The sequence below is a fragment of the Equus caballus genome, chromosome 2 (genome assembly GCF_041296265.1).
Source record: "Equus caballus isolate H_3958 breed thoroughbred chromosome 2, TB-T2T, whole genome shotgun sequence".
Taxonomy (NCBI): Eukaryota; Metazoa; Chordata; class Mammalia; order Perissodactyla; family Equidae; genus Equus; species Equus caballus.
The window spans coordinates 60,293,295-60,312,161 of record NC_091685.1 but is presented as its reverse complement, the minus strand read 5'-3'; the positions used below and the strand labels follow the sequence as shown (position 1 = coordinate 60,312,161).

Genomic DNA, 18,867 nt, shown 5'->3' with positions numbered 1-18,867 from the left:
GAAAATATTTAATATCATTGAAAAGATAATAGAGAAAGTAAAAAGGTCAATAGGTTACCAAAGAATGGCCCAGCTCGATTCCACTTTGGCACATATATATATATATATATATATATATATATAAATAAATACATATACACACATACATGTATATACACACACACACACGTATATGTACATGCACATATGCATAGACAATCTCCTCTACCTATGACTCTCCACTTTTAAAGTTCCACAGATACAAACAAAGCCTCATGACACAGTAACGCACATCGCCAAGAAAATGCACGCTGGAACGTCCACTCTCCGAGAGCAGGACCTTGTCTGCCTTCACCAGGGCCTAGAATGATGCCCTGTACATGAAATATGCTAATGTTTGTTGGGTAAATGAATGAATGAACGAAGATGGAGCTAGTGGTCACCTGTTCTGCTATCACTTCGGACTTTCAAACAAGTGTGTACACAAACCACTCTAGAAACGAGGCCACCAGCAGGCAGAGGGACACCTGTGCACCTTTGCGTGCACATCTGTGCATGTGTGTTCTGTTACCGGTGGAAGGTGGAACTACTTGTCTTTCAGTTTTCTTCTTTTTGCTTAGTTATATTTTCTACGATTACTTTTTTACATTTATTACTTTTACAGAGAGAAGAAAAAAACTTATTTTATTGGGTTTAAAGGACAGAATGACAAGAATACGTGCTTTAGGAAAGGAGAAAAGACAAGACAACTTTTTTCATTAGAAAATGATGAAATCTGAGGTCATGATTTCCAAAAGGAAATAGTTCTGTTGCTGTGGCTGCGAACTCAAGGATCTCCTGGGTGAGCAGCATGCTTACCTGAAGTTCAAAGCTTGCCTGGTCCATGAAGAAGCTTGTGAGAACCTCAGCAAACTGATTGATAGCCCGGAGGAAAACCCTGGGGGAGGAAGACACTGGATAAAGAAGGCACCTTTTTGCTCTTCAAAACACTTCCCATCTTGTTAAAAATCAAAGCAAACCAAACCTAGACTTGGAAACATAAGACCCTTAGGTCTATCACGGCCCTTACAGACCAACAGCAGAGCACAGTCTGCAGAGGACACGGAAAGTGAGTTTCAAAACTGACTACAAACACCACTCGAGCCCGCATCGCAATTTAGCCAGTTGAGGGTAGAGCTGAGAGGACAAGCCAGGCCTCCTGAGCCTCAGACCAGGGCTCTTTGCAAGCTATTGTGATGCCTCTGTTTTAAAGTCTAGGTTTCTGATACCATTTTTTCTCTAATCTGTACATAGACAGGAAGAGTTTTTCTAACCAAGTTATCAGGATCCTGTGGAGTTAACAATAATGCTTTTAATAAGCATAAATAAATAAAGCATAAGAAAATGACTGACTTTATTTAGCTCTTTAAAAAATTCTGAAGCTTTTTAAATATAATGCACATATTCAGTTTATTTCGCTTTGATTCTACAAGTATTTGTCGTGGGCCAGGAACTACAAAGCACTGGCTTAGGTTTTGCCTTAAAAGAGACAGTTCCCGGTCTTAAGAAGTTTACAACTTGGTGGGGTCATTTGCAATCTGTAAATTTAACCATGATTCAACAAAGAATATGGAAAATTCTAGGAGAGGGGTATCGAAGAGGAATGGGGAGTCAAAGGAAGAGAAGATGACATCCAGGTTAGTAAGGCTTCATCTGGAGATGGCATTTGAGAAGGACCTTAAGGAATGGGTGGCATGTTGATGGCCAGAGATGCTGAAGAAGACACTGCAGGGGAAGAAGCAGCAGGAGGGACACGTTCAGGGACCAGGAAGAGGCCAGTCTGGTTGGAGTCCAGGTTGTCTATAGAAGGAAACAGTGGCAGATAAGTCTAGAGGGGGGGTGGGCCAGGCTGCAGAGGCCTTGAATGTCAGGATGGCGAAGGCCCTGTGGAGCTGCTGAAAGATGCCATGTAGAGCTGATGCTCACGATTAATGTGAGAGTGATGAGGAGACTACAGCAGAGAGAAGAGAGCATTGAGCCCGAGTCAGAGCAACTGCAGGTGCCCAGGTGAAATCAAGAACATGAGCACATAAACTAGGATTATGGCGGTGGGAAGATACTTACTTTAAAGACGATGGGTTTGAGGCAAAGAGATTTAACAGCACTTCACAAAGGTCAGATAGCTAGTTACCAGACCCAAGTATTCAGTGAAAAGCCTCGGGCCCTGCAGTCTTACCTGCTCTGCATCATATTCATGACCATCCAGTCTTTGGCATAGACATTCTTTCCAATCAGATCCTTAAACATGATAAACGTTTCCATGAGGAAGTCCTGCAGATAACAAAGGAGGAATGCGTGGGGAAAAACTGGGCTACATCTCATAAGCCCTTCCCCCAGTCTGTGGATAAGAGGGACCACTACATCAGAACAAGATGTCCCAAGTCCCATAACGGCCTGTCTTCTTAATAAGGTGTTTACCGGTAACAAAGCATTTTTATAGCTCTCATATGATTTGACTTTTACATCATATAATCTGATCAGGAAGATAAGGATGAAAAAATTGTCCACATTTTACAAATATAAAACTGAGGCTGTGAAAAATTAAATGATTTGCTTAAGGTCACAAACAGCAGGAAGCAGGAGAGCTGGGAAGAGAACTTGGGGTTCTGGACTGCATTTTAGAGCCATAATGTCTTCAGTTCTCTGCTGCCAAGTGGTGTCTGAATAGATCTACTGCACTTAAAACAAATTCACCAGTAATTGTGAGAAACTGATACTTCTAATAACTCTGAGTCCAATTCTCCTTTATTATTGTTAGAAAAGAACCAAAATGCTATAAATAAGAAGCAAAGTCATCATTCCTCCTGTTCCAGGAATGTTACCATGTGTAGCCTGGGAGAAGGGTCTTTAACGGTCCTTAAAGAGATGATAGCAGTGGGTCCTGATGACTGCAATGACTAATAACGAGAGTACACAGGGCACAGCATCGAAAACACAGCTATTCTACTCAAAAGGGGGCTATGTGTAAAAAGTAACTCAGAAACAGAACAATCAGACTAAAAACCAGAGCTAAAAAGTTTTGAAAGCTTTTCTATTTATTAGTTAGTTAAATTTAGACATTTTCCACTTGGATTCCTGAAATGAAAATCCAGTCCAACTTCTTTGGCACTAAACTACGGAGTCCTAGCCCATGACTTACATCAGGCAGCAGAAAGGACACAGTAATTGGGAGGCAGGAGGCCTAGGTTCTATTCCTGACGCTATTCCTCCGAGATACTGCTCGAGTCGGTCAACTTCCTGCACTTTGGATGCCAAACGGCACAGGAAAGGGAGCAATCCTGGCTCTGAAGTCTGTGCTACCCTGGAACCTTCCTTCGGGTTGAAAGGGGAGTCAAACTTTCCTACCCTCAAATCGGAAATCACAGACATATTTCACGAGTTCTTAACTTTTTCATTATACATTTTAAGTGCACTCACCAATTTATTCTATCAACTTTTCCTCTCAAATCAACAAGAATTTATGGTTTGTCAAGCAAGGATTAAATTTAGATGCCAGTTATCGGCTTCCAAGGCTGACTCTACATTCAACTCTTGGTAATCTAACTGTAAACAGTGATGGCATAATAAAGGCAATTCACAGGTAATGCCAGGCCTCATCGTATCTCCCACTTTCACAGTCTTTCAAGTGATCTGTTCGGAAGGCATGTGAGAGCGTGAAAGGACAGTCCATGGAAAGTCAGAGGCCGCTGTGACCTGCAGTCTGCCACTGATGGCTAAGGTTCCCTCATGGGGATAATAATCCTCTTTTAATAAGATGATAGAGCGGGAAGAGCTCACCACTGTTATGGAAAACAGGAGTGAAACCTGTTTTTTCTTACCTAATGGAGCCAAACTGTCAAGAGTCTGAATTTAGGATAACTTATTCTACCTGCTTTCTGAAGGAAACTTGAAAAAAAGGCACTAAACTATTTTTATATTAATTTTACCTTACATTACAATAATAATAAAATCATTATTATAAGCAGCTAGTCTTCATAGGCATTAACTGCATGTCAAGCACAAAGTTAGGCATTTTCCACGTGTTGAGTCAATCAACAGTCACTCATGCTAACCCTCAAGGTGGGTACTATCTTGGAGTCGAGGAAACTGAAGTTTAATGAGGTGAAATAGCTTGCCCAACATTTCATACACGGAAGTGGAATCACCAGAATTCAAACCCAGATCTCAGTGTTCTAAAGCCTGTGTTCTTAAACCCACTACATCATCTGCCTGTGGAGGAGAAACATCGCTACCCTTGGCTTCCATCCCTCCCCTCACCTCCTCTCTTCTTGATTCTCTGGCACCAGGTCTCACCTAGAGATGCTCTGTGGGCACACCTAAATTTGCTACGGGTGCCTGTATCACGCCACCTGCCAGAGCATGGCCTTAGTGGAGGTCCCCGTAAGCCTCCGGATTCAGCCACAGCCTTTTGTGAGTTCCTCACTGGACCTACCACTACCACTAATGATAAAGAGTACTTTCTCTCTAGATTCCTTGGGTGTTTTTCCATCACGTGGACCTCACAGAAAGGAGGGTGACTGGCAGGAAAGGAGCTGGATATCCTTGGGTGTACTGGCCATGCACTGTTGGTATAATACAAGCAGAAAGTAGAAAATCCAGTGCATAAAGACGACTGGGAGATGCATGGTTGATGGGAAGTTATCCAGAACAAAGACTAGTGCCATGAGACATCCGATTGCTAATCTAGCTCCATGTCCAGCCCTCTGCTTCGCAAGATAAGATGATACCTTCAGGGACATTTTAACAGCCACCAATAATTCACTAAAGGGAAAGATCCTGGAGAAGTAACCAGGGGCCTAACTTAGCTCTTAGGCAACCTTTGGTTGTACACTAAATAGTAAATATGAGAACAATTTTCTTGTTTAAAACAAAAGAGAATGGAATACTTTCAACTGAAGATAATTTACTAAACGTTAGATAAGGGGCAAGTATTACCTCTTCCTGTTTCCCTTTCCAGGGAACACTGGAAATGATGATGTCCACCACATCTCAGAAGACTGTGCACACCTCTGCCTCCTCAAACCCTCGCCCTGGCAGGAGTAACTACCCTCCCTGAAAATGAGACACTATCCTCTTCTGAGAGTAAAAAAGATCTCCCAAATGTTTCTAAATAAGGGCTCTCTTGAATCCAAGAGACTTAGGGGGCTGAGTGAAAACCTCTTGGTATACATATTTTACTCTTCTTCAAATCCTATCACAGAGAGAAGTAAGAATTAACATTTTCCTTTTCATGGTCATTATGGACAGCCACACAGCATTGGACACGGATGAGGAGAGAACCCTGGACTCAGGATGCTCAGTTTTGTTTATTTTTTTTTTTTTGCCAAACATAAAAATTCTTAAGGCTACCAGGACCCAATGAAAACAACTTACGATGATATCTTGTCTGGTTTTGAATGTGCTGATATAGTGGGTGTAGTGGCTGTCGTCCATTTGCCGCAGGATGGCTATCATGCAAGCAACAAAACTCCCCTGGAAGGAGAAAGAGAACACAAATCCAGGACTCCTGAGACCACCAACTGCCAAAACAAGATTTGGATGTGTATAGTTTGGTTTTCCCCACCCAATTACTGAAGCAGGGACCCTCCAAACTGGAAACGTGTTGCATTCCAAAGGTTCAAAGGGCATGCACTTTGCTGTTTCTGCTTAAAAGACCGTCCAGGTTTGAGTTAAGGCACGTGGAAGGTTTTACTCATCCCATTAATAGCCACGATCCATGGAATCCTGTAGGTCAAGGGACACTGACTCTAAGATATCAGCTAGATTCCTAGTTAACATGTAACTTGTGGACTTTGAGCTTCTTGTTGAGACAGAGCTGTAGTACAGAAGTCCATGGAGAAACGTCTGAAATAGTCAGATCCTTTCAACAAATCTGAGTCTGGAAGAACGCAAAGAGGAGAAAGAAAGGGAGCAAAACTGAGAGTGGAGGAGCAGAGGAGACAAGAGATGAGAGTTCCGGGCTAGAACACTTCAGGGTCATTTCTACAGCTCTAGAACCTTCAGCCTGTTATTCCCAGCATGCTATGCATGTGTAACTGTGGACCTGGTTCGAAGAAAGGGATTGAATAATTAGATAATTAACATCATTTCTATTTTTGAGGTCAGGAATTACATATTCAACGTGCTTTCCCCTAGTCCAACCATATTTTAATCACAGACTTAACTTTCTAGCCGTAGGACAAATAACTTGGGTAATATCCTCCTGCATTCATATAGTTAATGAAAACAACACAAATTTAAACAAATTTGGCACAGAGGAGATTAATATGCAGCTGTTCTTGGGATGGAGGAAATGACTTCCTAAACACAAAAGCAATGAAAGACTATCCATGTACAGCTCTCTAGGAATGAATGTCTTAGTCTCTTTTGTTTCAAAAAGCTTATTTTTCTAATTATAAAGCAATGTAAATTTACGGTACTAAGGCTTTTGATATATATTGCCTAACTAGCATACAGCTTGCATTCCCATCAGTATTTAACACTATTTGTTTCTCCAGACCTTTGCTTACTCTGGGTATTGGAGATTTATTTAATCTCATTTTTGGTTAATTTGCATTTTTTTTTGTTCTGAATTACACATTCTGTCCATATGTTTGCTGTCCATTTATTTTTCTCATTTTGCTGTTTGCTCATATTCTTTAACCATTTTTTAATTAAAAAAAATTTTTTTAGTGGTTTGTAATAGCTCTTCATACATTATGCCTATTAGCCACTTGTCACATATTTTACAAATAATTTTTACAGGTTTTTAAAGATTTATTTTTCCTTTTTCTCCCCAAAGCCCCCAGGTACATAGTTGTATATTTTAGTTGTGGGTCCTTCTAGTTGTAGCATGTGGGATGCCACCTCAGCATGGCTAGATGAGTGGTGCCATGTCCGGGCTCAGGATCTGAACCGGCGAAACCCTGAGCCGCCAAAGCAGAGTGCGCAAACTTAAACCTCTCCGCCATGGGGCCAGCTCTAATTTTTAGTTTCGTGCTTGACATTTAATTTGCACATATAAATATATTTTCACATATAAATTTTTTACCGAGTAAACTCTATTTTTTTCTTTTATAGTATCCTTTCAATTTTTAAAAATTCATGAATCCATTTTCTTTCAGAAATAGGTATACATTCATTCATATTTTCTTCTAGTTGCCTTATGCTTTAATTTTTTTTACATTGAACCTTTCATTCCATATGGAATTTATTTATGTATTTATTTGAAGATTGACACCTGAGTAACATCTGTCGCCAATCTTCTTTTTTTTCTTCTTCTTCCCCCCAAAGTCCCCCTGTACACAGTTGTATATCATAGTTTTATGGGACGCCGCCTCAACATGGCTTGATGAGCCATGCCAGATCCACGCCCAGGATCCAAACCAGTGAAACCCTGGGCAGCCGAAGTGGAGCATATGAACTTAACCACTTGGCCACCGGGCTGGCCCCTCAATCATCCTTTTTATCTGTATTAGACACAGTAGATGGAGAATAAGAGGCCAGAGCAACACTGACATTTCTAAAAGCATGCTAATCACAAGTTCTTTAAAAGGTTTGTTTCCCCTTTGAACCGAAAGGGCTGGACAGTATCCCAGGGCACCCATCTACACTAAACATCAGTGGAGAGAAGATGCAGGGGCAAGACTACATGTATCAGAATTCCTCTCATGACGACCATCCACTGCATAGCTGGAAACCTAATCTGGTAAGCTGCTTGGGGATGTGGATGGTTGACGACATGCAGACTCTGCAGCCAGGCTGGCTGCCTGGGTCCTAACCCAACTCAACCACCTGGTAGTAGTGTAACCTTGGGCAGGTTTCTTAACCTCTCTGTGCGTGTTTCCTCATTTGAAAAATGGAGCTAATGAAAGAACTACCTAACAGGATTGGCATGAGCTTTCAATGAGACACAAGTGCTTAAAATAGTTTCTGGCACAAAAGAATTTAAAAAATCAGCTAATGACTACTACTATCATCATCATACAGCAGGAAGTTCTAATACTGTTACTATTATCACTCTAAGGAAGGTGGATCCAGACAGAGCTTGCATATATTGAGAATTAGAACTAAATTACTGAGATAATAGAGGAAATGCTGAATGCACCCACTAAAACCCTTCATTTTGTGCTCATCAAGGCTCCCATTTTCCTTAAATAAAATATTAAACAAATATTTAAAGAGTATAAGGTCAAATGGGGGCCGAGTTCTCAGTCTACCTAGGGTGCCTGCTTGCCTCAGTGGGTCTCTCCTTTAATGCATTATAACAGGCTTTTCTTCAACCTTTGATACGAACAGGACTTTTCAAGAATGGATCCACATGCTTTGTATTTATGGGATCCTTAATAACTTGACTCCATTAGCCTCCCCCGCCCCCGACCCTGTTGGAGTATCTTCCCTCAAGAGAAAATCAGTGTCAGAATCAAGATCTGCTCACAGTTATGACCCAGGGTCACCCATTATGGGGAAGGGGCTGAAAAGTTCTAGACTCCCCTCATTTCCCGAGGGTGCTACGCCACACGGCATGCAGGCAGAGACAGTAAACTGCAATGTCAGGGTCTGCGTGAATTTGGTCTCCGGATGCTGGCCCCCAGAGCCCCCCAGTGGGCAGGCGGGACACTGAGAAGCAGCGATGGCAGCGTGGTCCCCTGAAGCAGTACTCACGATGTGGGGAGACTGTCGGCTCATCCCAATCACGGTCCGGTTGATCCTTCTCAGCAGCCGTTCCATTATCAGCTGTATGTGCATCGCCGTGGGGCCCTGAGGGGAAACACAGGAACTGACACCACTTCTTCTGCCTCAGCTTCACTTTTCTTAAGGAAACTTGGGCAGATGAGTTTTCTCTCTGACTCATTCTGGCTCTTTCCTACAAAGCAATCTCTTGTCCAAAAGGGAAAAACGGTTTCACGGAATAATACATAATGTTACTAAGGAATCCGTTGAAAATAATCAGTTATAACATTTAAAAGATGAGTGTGGGGATGCAGAGGAGAAGGCCTCCCTAATAGCCCAGACCATCCGGGCTCACTGAGAGCTCACCATGGCCACCGACTCAACACAGTTTTGGGGAGACCCCCATTAGCATGAGGTGCTCGGTCCTGACGCTGAGCAGATCAGGTAGCCCAGGACAGTTAGGCACGTTTACGGGAAATAAAGGCAAAATATACAGTTCTTGCCAACTTCTGTGTTGGAGAAAGAAAAACAAACAAGAAATTCAAATCAAGGATATTGTTATAGACTGAAAGTTTGTGGTTCAAAAGTCGTGTGTTGAAGCTCTAACGCCTAAGGCGATGGGCTTTGGAGATGGGGTCTTCAGAGGCAATTAGGTCATGAAGGCACTGCCCTTGTCTGAAGGGATTAGTGTCCTTATAAGAGGAGACGCTAGAGTTTGCCCTTTCTTTCTCTCCACAAGGAAAGGCCGTGTGAGGCCATAGCGAGAAGGTGGCCGTCCGTAGGCCAGGAGGAGGGTCCTCACCAGGAACCCACCACACCAGCACCCTGACCTTGGACTTCCAGCCTCCAGAACTGTGAGAAATAAATATCTGTTCTTTAAGCCCCCAGCCTACGGTACTTCGTTTTGGCAGCCTGAGCAGACTAACGGGGGGTGGGGGGGTTTAATATTTTGACTCTGTCATGTGTGACCATGAGCAATTATTTAACCTTGTTGAGCTTCGGTTTTCATAGCTGTAAAAAAAATAAATAAATAAATAAACGAAAAGGTTCCCTTATAGGAATGAGTTGGGTTGATGTAGACAACAGTGCCTCTTACAGGTTTATTCTTGGGGCCGGCCCAGTGGCACAGCAGTTAAGTGCGCACGTTCCGCTTTTCGGCAGCCCGGGATTTGCTGGTTCGGATCCCGGGTGCGGACATGGCACCGCTTGGCAAACCATGCTGTGGCAGGCGTCCCACATATAAAGTAGAGGAAGATGGGCACGGAGGTGAGCTCAGGGCCAGTCTTCCTCAGCAAAAAGAGGAGGACTGGCAGTAGTTAGCTCAGGCCTAATCTTCCTCAAAAAAAAAAAAGTTTATTCTTTATTCTTCCTTCTTTCCTTTTTTGTGGTTTGATGTTACTCATTTGGCTCAATATTCACCTTGACTTTTCAAAGCCTTTATCCATTCTTGCTACATGATAGATATTCTGAAACTCCTGCTTAATGCTTCAAATACCTAAATCATTGCTACATGTAGCTTTATTAGAACATCAAGTACTCTTAGCTTCCCCTCTCTCTCCCTCCCTTCTTTCCTTCCTGGCTTCTTATTATTTATTTACTTGCTTCAAGTGATTCATAAAACCTGCCTCTCCTGTTGATGCTGTTTTCACCTCCACTTACTCATCAATTCCACACTGTCGACCTCACTAGGTGTGTAAATCCTGTGTGGGGCCCCGTGCGGAGGTATGAAAATGAATCAGGCATTCTCTGTGCCCTTAAGAGATTTACACTCCAGCAGGAGAGCTGGAACATGAATATAAAGAGGCAAACCCCAAAGATCCCACTAGAAGGCCAGCTCCATGCGGGCAGGGTGCTCGCTTCTCTTGTTCATGGCTATGTTCTTAGGCCTATCACAGTGCCCGAAGCATAGCAGCTGTGGAATTAGTATTTGTGAACAGAATTCATAACTCAAGGTACAAAACGATAAGAGCCTGAAAAGAGACGAGAGGACAGCATGAAGGCAACTAGCTGAGTGCGGGCACTGGGCAGGACGGCACCAAGAACAACTTCACGGAGATGCTCGCTGCAGCTGGACTTTCAAAAACAAAGACAGTTCGAGGACATGGCTGTGGGAGAAGAGGAGGGGATCCCGGACTATCAAAAAAGGCACAGGAATCAACGTCAGTAATCAGAGCCTGGACTTAACTGAGGAGAGGAGAAGATACGAGAAGACATAGGGAATTAGTTGGTACATTCAAAGATGCTTATGATGGGGGAAAAGTACCATTATCATCACCACCAAAAAATTACTTAATTTACTACTCTAACAGAGCTCCAAAATCAATACTTTTGAATGCCTCTGCTCATCAGAGGGAACATTATTGGGAAGACAAAAAAATATATATATTATTTAAAAGCCAATTAAATCTCCGAGAACAGGACACAAATACTTTCATTCAAGTCATTTCTGAAGAGTCCTTCTATGTGGTCAGAAGGTGGGCAGAGATACTATATATTAAAAAACAGGATCGGAAGTGGAAGAGACCTAAGAGGTCATCTAGAACAATTTCTCCATAGGATTGAATGGGAAATTGAGACACCATGAGATGCGCTTAAGGATACAGAGTTACAGAGAGGTAATACTGGGAGTGGAAACCAAAGGGCCTCATTCCTATGTTTCAGGTTAACTCTGGATCATATACACATGGAGCCCCAACCAAACCAAACAGCCTAGTACATTGTTACAAAACTTACAGGGCTTGGAGCTTCATTTTACTATTTTAATTACTGAGTCATAAGAGCTACTTTTTAAAAATACTACTGTCATTATGACATAATTGGTCACAATTATTTATTTGCTGCAAAGTCCTTAGTTGGGAATCAAATCTCAAATCACAAAATTCCTCGGGAAAATTTATTCCATTTTATAAAGTGGTTTAAGCAAAAAAAGCAATCATCTATAATTAATAAATATCAAATAAATAGTACAAATAGTAAGGTGGGCCATAGGGGCTCAGGGAAGGGGAGAGACAAGGGGGAGAGTAGGTAACGAGAGCAGTGGCGTCTTCCCGGACTTCTGCGGCAGAGACGACGCCTAAACTGGGGTGGATCTCAAGCAGGGAGCTGAGGACTTAGCCATGGGAAAGCGGCAGTGTTCTCCATGTTTTTTAGCAGAACCGAATCTAAAGATATTGGTAAGACTAAGGGCTTAGGCAAAACCAAGGGTGACTTCCCTATGCTGCGGGGAATGTCTGAGCCATCATGGGGGTGGTGACTATGTTTTGTGCTCAAGAGGACACACTCTACAGAGTTCTCCGGCCTCTTGAACAGAGGCCATGCCTGAGGTTGCAGGCTGTGCTGTCTCCAGAACATGGCCAATCCAGGCAGGGTCAGCCCCAGGATTTTCGGAGGGCGGGGTGCTCAGGTTACAGAGATGAGGTAAGATAAGAAAATACATAACTTCCGCTAGGCTCCAGACGGAAGGATCAGTGTCAGAGAGAATATAAAAATGAGAACTTCTCAGCAGCTCAGGGACACCAACAGTTGTCAGGTGCCAGAGGTAAAAGAGGATAGAGGTGTATATGCAAAAAGTCTAAGCACAGCTCTGGTTCCTAAAAGTCCTCACAGGGACCTCAGTGATGGTCAAGCCAGGAAAACCAGCCAGCAGCAGGCCCAGCGGTAAGCAGAACTCTCCCTGACCTACATGTGCACAGCAGGCTCCAGCAAGGAGAAGCCCCTCCGATCACCTCTGAAATGGTGCAGCCTGCCCCAGCACCAGCTTCTAAACTGCCTGGGCCACGCCCTGAGACCAGGAGGCCAGGGAGGCATTCTTGTCCCAGGCAAAGGGACCAGTGCAGTGCATGCTGTGGTCTGCATCAGTGACAATTCGCTCACCACATCCTTCCTGTCCAGCACTTCCAGGATGTTGCTCAGAAGCTGCGAGCTCGCCTCAGGGTCAGGCCTGCTGGAGTTGTCGTCTAACTGGCCGCTGAGCTGGTCTATGAGCAGCGGCAGCAGCACGTCTCTGCACTCTGAGAGAGAAAACGAAGACAGCTCAACAGCCGCAGCGTCACCTCCTGAACCACCCGGCTCCTCCCTGCCAATCTGTCTCTGCCCCTTCCCACAGCTCCGAGCTCTGACCCCACCCTGTAGGGGGCCAGAGTCCCTCCAGGCCATGAGGAGCACACAATTTTAGGCATGGAACTTCAGCCCTGTAACTGGATTTTAAAACCTAAGAAAACTACACTTATCATAGATACAAGTCACAGAATGTTTAAAGTATTTAACAATTTCTTTAGCTTTTGTGTGTGTGTGTGTGTGTGTGTGAGGAAGATTGGCCCTGAGCTAACATCTGTGCCAGTCTTCCTCTATTTTGTATGTGGGATGTCTGCCACATCACCGTTTGATGAGTGGTGTGTAGGTCCGTCCCTGGGATCTGAACCCATGAACGCTGGGCCGCCAAAGCCGAGCACAGGAACTTCACTACATCACTGGGCCGGCCCATCTTTGGTTTTTTCAAAAATGCCAATTCGATACTTGAAAGATAAGTCATAGAAAACTAATACACTAAGCAAGTTATACACAAAAAAATTTTTTTGAAATTTTCTGCCTAATGGAGAAAATTTACTCTAAAATTCCCATAAATACTGAGGTTCACTAGTACATTTGAAAGTGTCTGCCAGACCGCCTGCTCATGTTTTTGCAGCCATGTGGACTTCGTAAGGTAAGGTATTATCTCTCTACTGTGTCTTCCTGCTGGGATCTTCACCATCTTAAAACATTATGATGATGAGTCCAGATATTCTGGTTGCTAACAGAAATGGTTGTTAATAGTGAGAATATGTCTTCTAATTGGAACTAACTAGTGCCTGCTTGCTCTTGTGCTCAAACACCCCATCTTTATCATTTCATTTATCCTTTCTGCATCCTTAGAGGCAGAGATTATCATGCCATATTAAGATGTGTAATAATCTTCTGTTTTCTACTTAGCACTCACTAGCTTTCTGCACTACCTCCAACTATGTCCTTGCAACAGCTGAAATTCTAAGCACAAATTCATAGCGACAGAAAACGTCAGAACGCAAAGAGGCTTCTGATTTCATCGAGTTCAAGACCTTCCTTCCACAAATGGAAACTGAGACTCAGAGGTCACTTATCTGTCCACAGTTACACAACTAGCCAGGGCAGGGCCAGAAGGTTCTCAGACCAACAAACCACAAGCTTTTCCCTATTTCTGACAAGCCCTGAGATCCTCAAACCCTCCAAGCAATCCACACAGCAGGAGGTCACCCTCTGAGCTTCCTAACCTGGTGGTAACTCCAAAAGAAGTTCCCACCACTGCCCCATTCTAGCAAGTCGTGGGTTACTGGGGAGAGACGAGGCATTAGACCTCTTCCCCATACCGACTTCGGAACAGGAGCACACTGATGCAGACGTCGTGGCTACACGCTTGACTCTAGTTATAAAATGAAAGATCTTTTATCAGTTAAGAGTTTTCTCCCGTCGTGTCCCCCTCAACTCACAGCAGTACGCTCATAATAGGGCTCCCTTCCACCCTCCCCAAAAAACCTCTGATTTATTGTGTTTACCAATTTCCCTGGTGTAAATATCTGCACATGGTCACTTTTCAGCTACTAATGTGACATGACTGAGCACAGAGTTGCGAAGAGACGCACATAATTAGCTCTCCTGAGCCGTACAAGTGGCACCCAGCACACTGCTGCCCAAGGCCCCGCCGCCTGGTTTCTGAGGTTATGCAACAAGCAGAGGTTGAAGAAGATGCGTTTGTTTCAAAGGACCGTCCTTCCTGCTTACCTCTCTTTCTGGGATTCCAATTTTGAGAATCAAGTTCTCTGAGTAAAGCAACACTCGATTGTTCTAATTAAAGAGTAAAGATCACACAATTTTGCTCTTTTAGGAACTATTGGACATATTGAACTGACTTCACCTTCTCCTCAAAACCGGTTTCCCAGGAGGTCCTTAAGTACCAACAAACAACTGGGAAGGACATTATTGACGTAAAAAAGAGAAAAAGCGGGTGTCGGCTGAGGCAGCAGCAGGGCTGGAACTTCCATAAGCAGCAGTTCTGGAGGAGCCTTACCTGACTGCAGGAAAAGATTGCTCTCCACTATCTTGGTCATGCAGTTAAGTTTCTGGCGAACTAACTGGTTGTCAGGAATGCTCTGAATGAACTTGCAGAAGAGCACACTGGAAGAGAAACCCCAGGGGTTAGTGTTTCCCTTCTGCCAAGTGGCAGGTGTCATTACACTAGGCCCCTGTGCTCTGAGATCCGGGCGTGCAGAGGTGGACCTGGGATTCTCTCCCGAATGACCTGAGTGTCTGTCTTTAGGAAGCAAAGGAGAGGCGGTGTCCACGCTCACGACAGGGCTCAGCCCTGGAGCTGACTCTGCTCAACCTGCCCGAGCACAGGCGGGTCCAGCACTGCTGTGCAGACCTGCCTTAAGGCTCCACTTCTGCAAAATCCTTTTCTGGCTAACTCTATCCCAGTGTCGATCGCCATCTGGCTTTGCATTCCTGGGGTACGTAGGTATAGGGCTAGAAGCATATTATTATATCCTTCTTCTGTAGTTAATTTTATGTCTGCAGGTCTTGTTTCCCCAGAGAAAGTGCAAACCTCTCTCGGAGGCAGGCTTTGTGTCTTCCTTATATCTTCCACAGCACTGAGCACAAAAAGGTGTTCAGTTAATACATACCAGAGGAAGAGCAGCACGCGCAGCAGCCCTGGCCCCAGGCAAACAAAGCTACTTTTCTTTTAAAGTCAAGAAGCAGAAGTTTTTTGCTATTTACCTGAGCTCAACAGGATCGAAAACAAGCTTGACGTCATTAATTATGCTAGGAAGGTACTTCAAAGCTGCCCCCTGTAAGAGAAACACCAAAGGCAAATTCAGTTGCCACGGAGGATAAATACAAAATGTACCGCTTGAAGCCAGCAAGAAAAGGCTGTGCTGGATCTTAAACAGGGAACTGGACACAGATGCTCCTGAATGGAGAGGAGAGCTCAGGTTGCTACACGAGACCTCCAAAATCTTTTTCCTGAAAGTCAGGAGGCACAGGTTTTTGTCTTCATTACCAACAGGCACTGTCTATTTGGAATTCATTTTTCTGTCTAAGAAGGTAGCTAAAATCTCGATGGCTCCCTCATAAAGTTGCCATAAAGAGCAAGGAATAAACTAAAGTTCAACTTTTGAGTCTTCACAGATTATGTATTTTACATTAAAAATTAATAATGATCAAGATGATGGTGACTTTGGGCTTCTGAGATAAAAGAGAGAACTAAGGGGGCCGGCCTGGTGGCGCAGCGGTTAAGTTCGCACGTTCCGCTTCTCGGCGGCCCGGGGTTCGCTAGTTCGGATCCCGGGTGCGGACATGGCACTGCTTGGCAGCCATGCTGTGGTAGGCGTCCCACGTATAAACTAGAGGAAGATGGGCACGGATGTTAGCTCAGAGCCAGGCTTCCTCAGCAAAAAGAGGAGGACTGGCAGTAGTTAGCTGAGGGCTAATCTTCCTCCAAAAAAAAAAAAAAAAGAGAGAGAACTAAGAATGAAAACCTGCCGCCTGTAACATCATCAGGATCAACTGGCTGAATTCACTGCAGCCACAAAAGCCATTCAAGGGACATCTAAAAGGGTCACTTGGCTTTGGCAGACTGATAATTGAAAAATACTAATGTATGTAAAACTTAAAACACAAGGTTTTCCCTTTACTTTCTATAAGTCACTCTGAAATTCTCCAGCTTTCCATGCTATGATTCACTAAGTTTCTCTCCCATCGTGGCCAGTTCTGTGCTGTCCCAGAACATCCTCACCAAAAGCATTGAAAGAGTCACCCACGATGACGCCACGCTGACCTTGATCTTGACAGCTTCCTCCAGGGGCATGTCCATTAGCGTATTGAAAGCAAGAAATAACTGGCGGATCGAATTATTAAATTCATCTCCATCTTCACTTTGGCCATAAAATCTTCACAGGAAAAAGAGAAAAACAGTCAGATTTTCCATCTTTAAAAGAAATTTTCAAATAGATTTTCAGCCTAAACAATGCTGGAGGCCCAGGCCTCTCACTGCTTCAAATCAAGCAAAAAGAAGGCACAGGGTGCTCGAAGATGGTCCCAGGGCGGAGAAGAGACTACCAGCTGGGCAAAGGCGGGGTTGTCATTTATATGTAAAGCCCTACCACTGAGTTCTCCAACTGGTCCCCGATGACCAGCCCGTCAGGAAGCACTCCCCAGAGGCTGTGAAGGCCACAGTCTTGGGGCTGTCCTCCATCTTAGTGGTCTGTGGGCATTTCCGGCACGGAGGGGAGCTGCCTTGCCTGAAGCAGCAGACGAGCCCTACCGCACGCCCGCCTTCCTCAGCTCCTTAGCAGAATGTCCAATAAGCGAGGGACTTGTCCCAGCTAACTTCCCTGACACCCCATGCTTGCCACATTTTATCCTCTGGCATCACTCTTTCTTGTGTCCCTTGTCCTCCTTTCCTGCGTCACTCTAATCATTCTGTCTCATCTAATCGAGCCCTAACCATCTGAGTTGAAGTTTCAGACAAGGGGTAGAGAAGCTCCTTAACCAGAAACGTTCTGAACCAGGCCAGCGTGCGAGCCCAGTTGGTGCCACTGCAGTCACTGCACTGGCCGCGCTGGTGCTGACCTGCCCTCCACAGGGGCCTCCCAGGACACAGGGCCCCTTAGTCTTCACTGATTCGTGCTTGTTTTGATTCAAGTATTTTGCTTGTCTTCAAGATCTGTCCACCAACTGAAGTTAGTTCTTTCTCGTAAGTAGAAATTGGGAGGTTTTGGTTCTCAGAAACACAAAAGTCCCAAATTGTAGCACAAGTGCATATACACTGGGCGGCAACTTTACTGCCCAGTGATCAAGAGAAGGGGTAGCTTGAATTCAGAACTGTGTACACTCTCACACACACACACACACACACGCACATACGGATTTAAATTCGTCCCCTCCATTCGCTGGTACTGTATATGGTATTCATGGAATACCAACTCCTCTGAGAAAATTCTTCAGTCAGAGGGTTACTGGTTATTCTCAACTCATCCATTTGGCAGAACAAGACAAGAACTTCATTTGCAATTTATTCCACCAAGTTTCTCAAAATTAACATACCCAGAACAGAATTCACTTGATCTTCCTGCTCATCTTTTAGATTTCCAAGACTCAGCAAATGGCACCCAAAACCCAGAAGTTATCTATGATGCTTCCCTTTCTCTCATTCTCCCACCAAATCACACAGCAAGTCCTAAATCTCCTCCCCACAAAGCAGCTCCCTCTCTCCCCCTCGTCGGAGACAGAGCCACCATTCCTCACACTGAAGCCTAGTGAGTGGTCACCCGAGGCTCACTCAACCCTCAATAATCCATTTTCCACCCAAGACATGAGATGATCATTAAGCGTAGGCCAGATTGTACTGCTTCTCTAACCGAAACCCATCAGCGGCTTCCCACCACACTCGGAACAAAATCCAACCTCCTCACTAGGGCCTGTAACACCCCACATCATGTGTCATTTGCCTGCCAGGCCCCACTCTCCCATCCTTGTTCCCTAGGCTCCAGGAACACTGGCTTCTCCCGATTCCTCACACATGCCACACTTGGTGCCCCCACAGGGCCTTTCCTTACAGTTCCTGCTCCTTCTCCTGTTCCCTGAAGCCTTCAGAGGCCACCTCCTCGTCTTTCAGTCCCAACTCAAATGCCAGCTCCCAGAGAGGCCTTCTGCCACCAGCTCAGCGCAGGCAGCATTCCCCGTCACTCACATCTGCGCCTCCCCCGCTAGCCCCTCTCTATCTGAAATGACCTTACTGGTTTCTTTCTTTACTATCTGCTTCCCTGGCCTCCACGTAACCCACAAGCACCGTCAGAGCAGCAACCTTGTCTTGTCTGCTGCTGGATCCCCAGCACCCAGAACAATACCTGGTACCCTATGCATGTGACTTTCAAAAAGGGACTTATATGAGACTGAGGATTAAGATCAAGCTTCTTAATGTCCTATTGTGGGCAATTTACAGTTTTAACTTTCCCTAGGTGTCTCCCTAATTGAGGTACACTCCAGCCAGGTAACGAGCTCAGAGGGAAACTTAAGCTCCGACGAGGGCAATGGGGGCGTGGGGGACAGGTGACATTTCATCTGCAGGCCCAGACAGGGACAGTAAACTGATGTGTCCATCAGAGCTGAGCAATCAGAGAATGTAGA

General features: G+C 44.6%; 1 protein-coding gene across 3 annotated transcripts in view; it reads right to left on the bottom strand.

Annotated features, from left to right (window-relative positions):
• The window catches only part of DOCK5 (dedicator of cytokinesis 5), a 202,894-nt gene that overhangs the window by 50,507 nt on the left and 133,520 nt on the right, over positions 1 to 18,867 (bottom strand). For all 3 annotated transcript variants that reach the window (XM_023636176.2, XM_070256397.1, XM_023636177.2), the window contains exons 23-30: positions 16,517 to 16,628; positions 15,457 to 15,527; positions 14,750 to 14,856; positions 12,544 to 12,680; positions 8,662 to 8,757; positions 5,392 to 5,490; positions 2,195 to 2,289; positions 838 to 916 (exon numbers count right to left, since the gene is read on the bottom strand). In XM_023636176.2, coding sequence (XP_023491944.1) covers positions 838 to 916; positions 2,195 to 2,289; positions 5,392 to 5,490; positions 8,662 to 8,757; positions 12,544 to 12,680; positions 14,750 to 14,856; positions 15,457 to 15,527; positions 16,517 to 16,628 — 796 coding nt within the window. The remainder of the gene's footprint in view (positions 1 to 837; positions 917 to 2,194; positions 2,290 to 5,391; positions 5,491 to 8,661; positions 8,758 to 12,543; positions 12,681 to 14,749; positions 14,857 to 15,456; positions 15,528 to 16,516; positions 16,629 to 18,867) is intronic.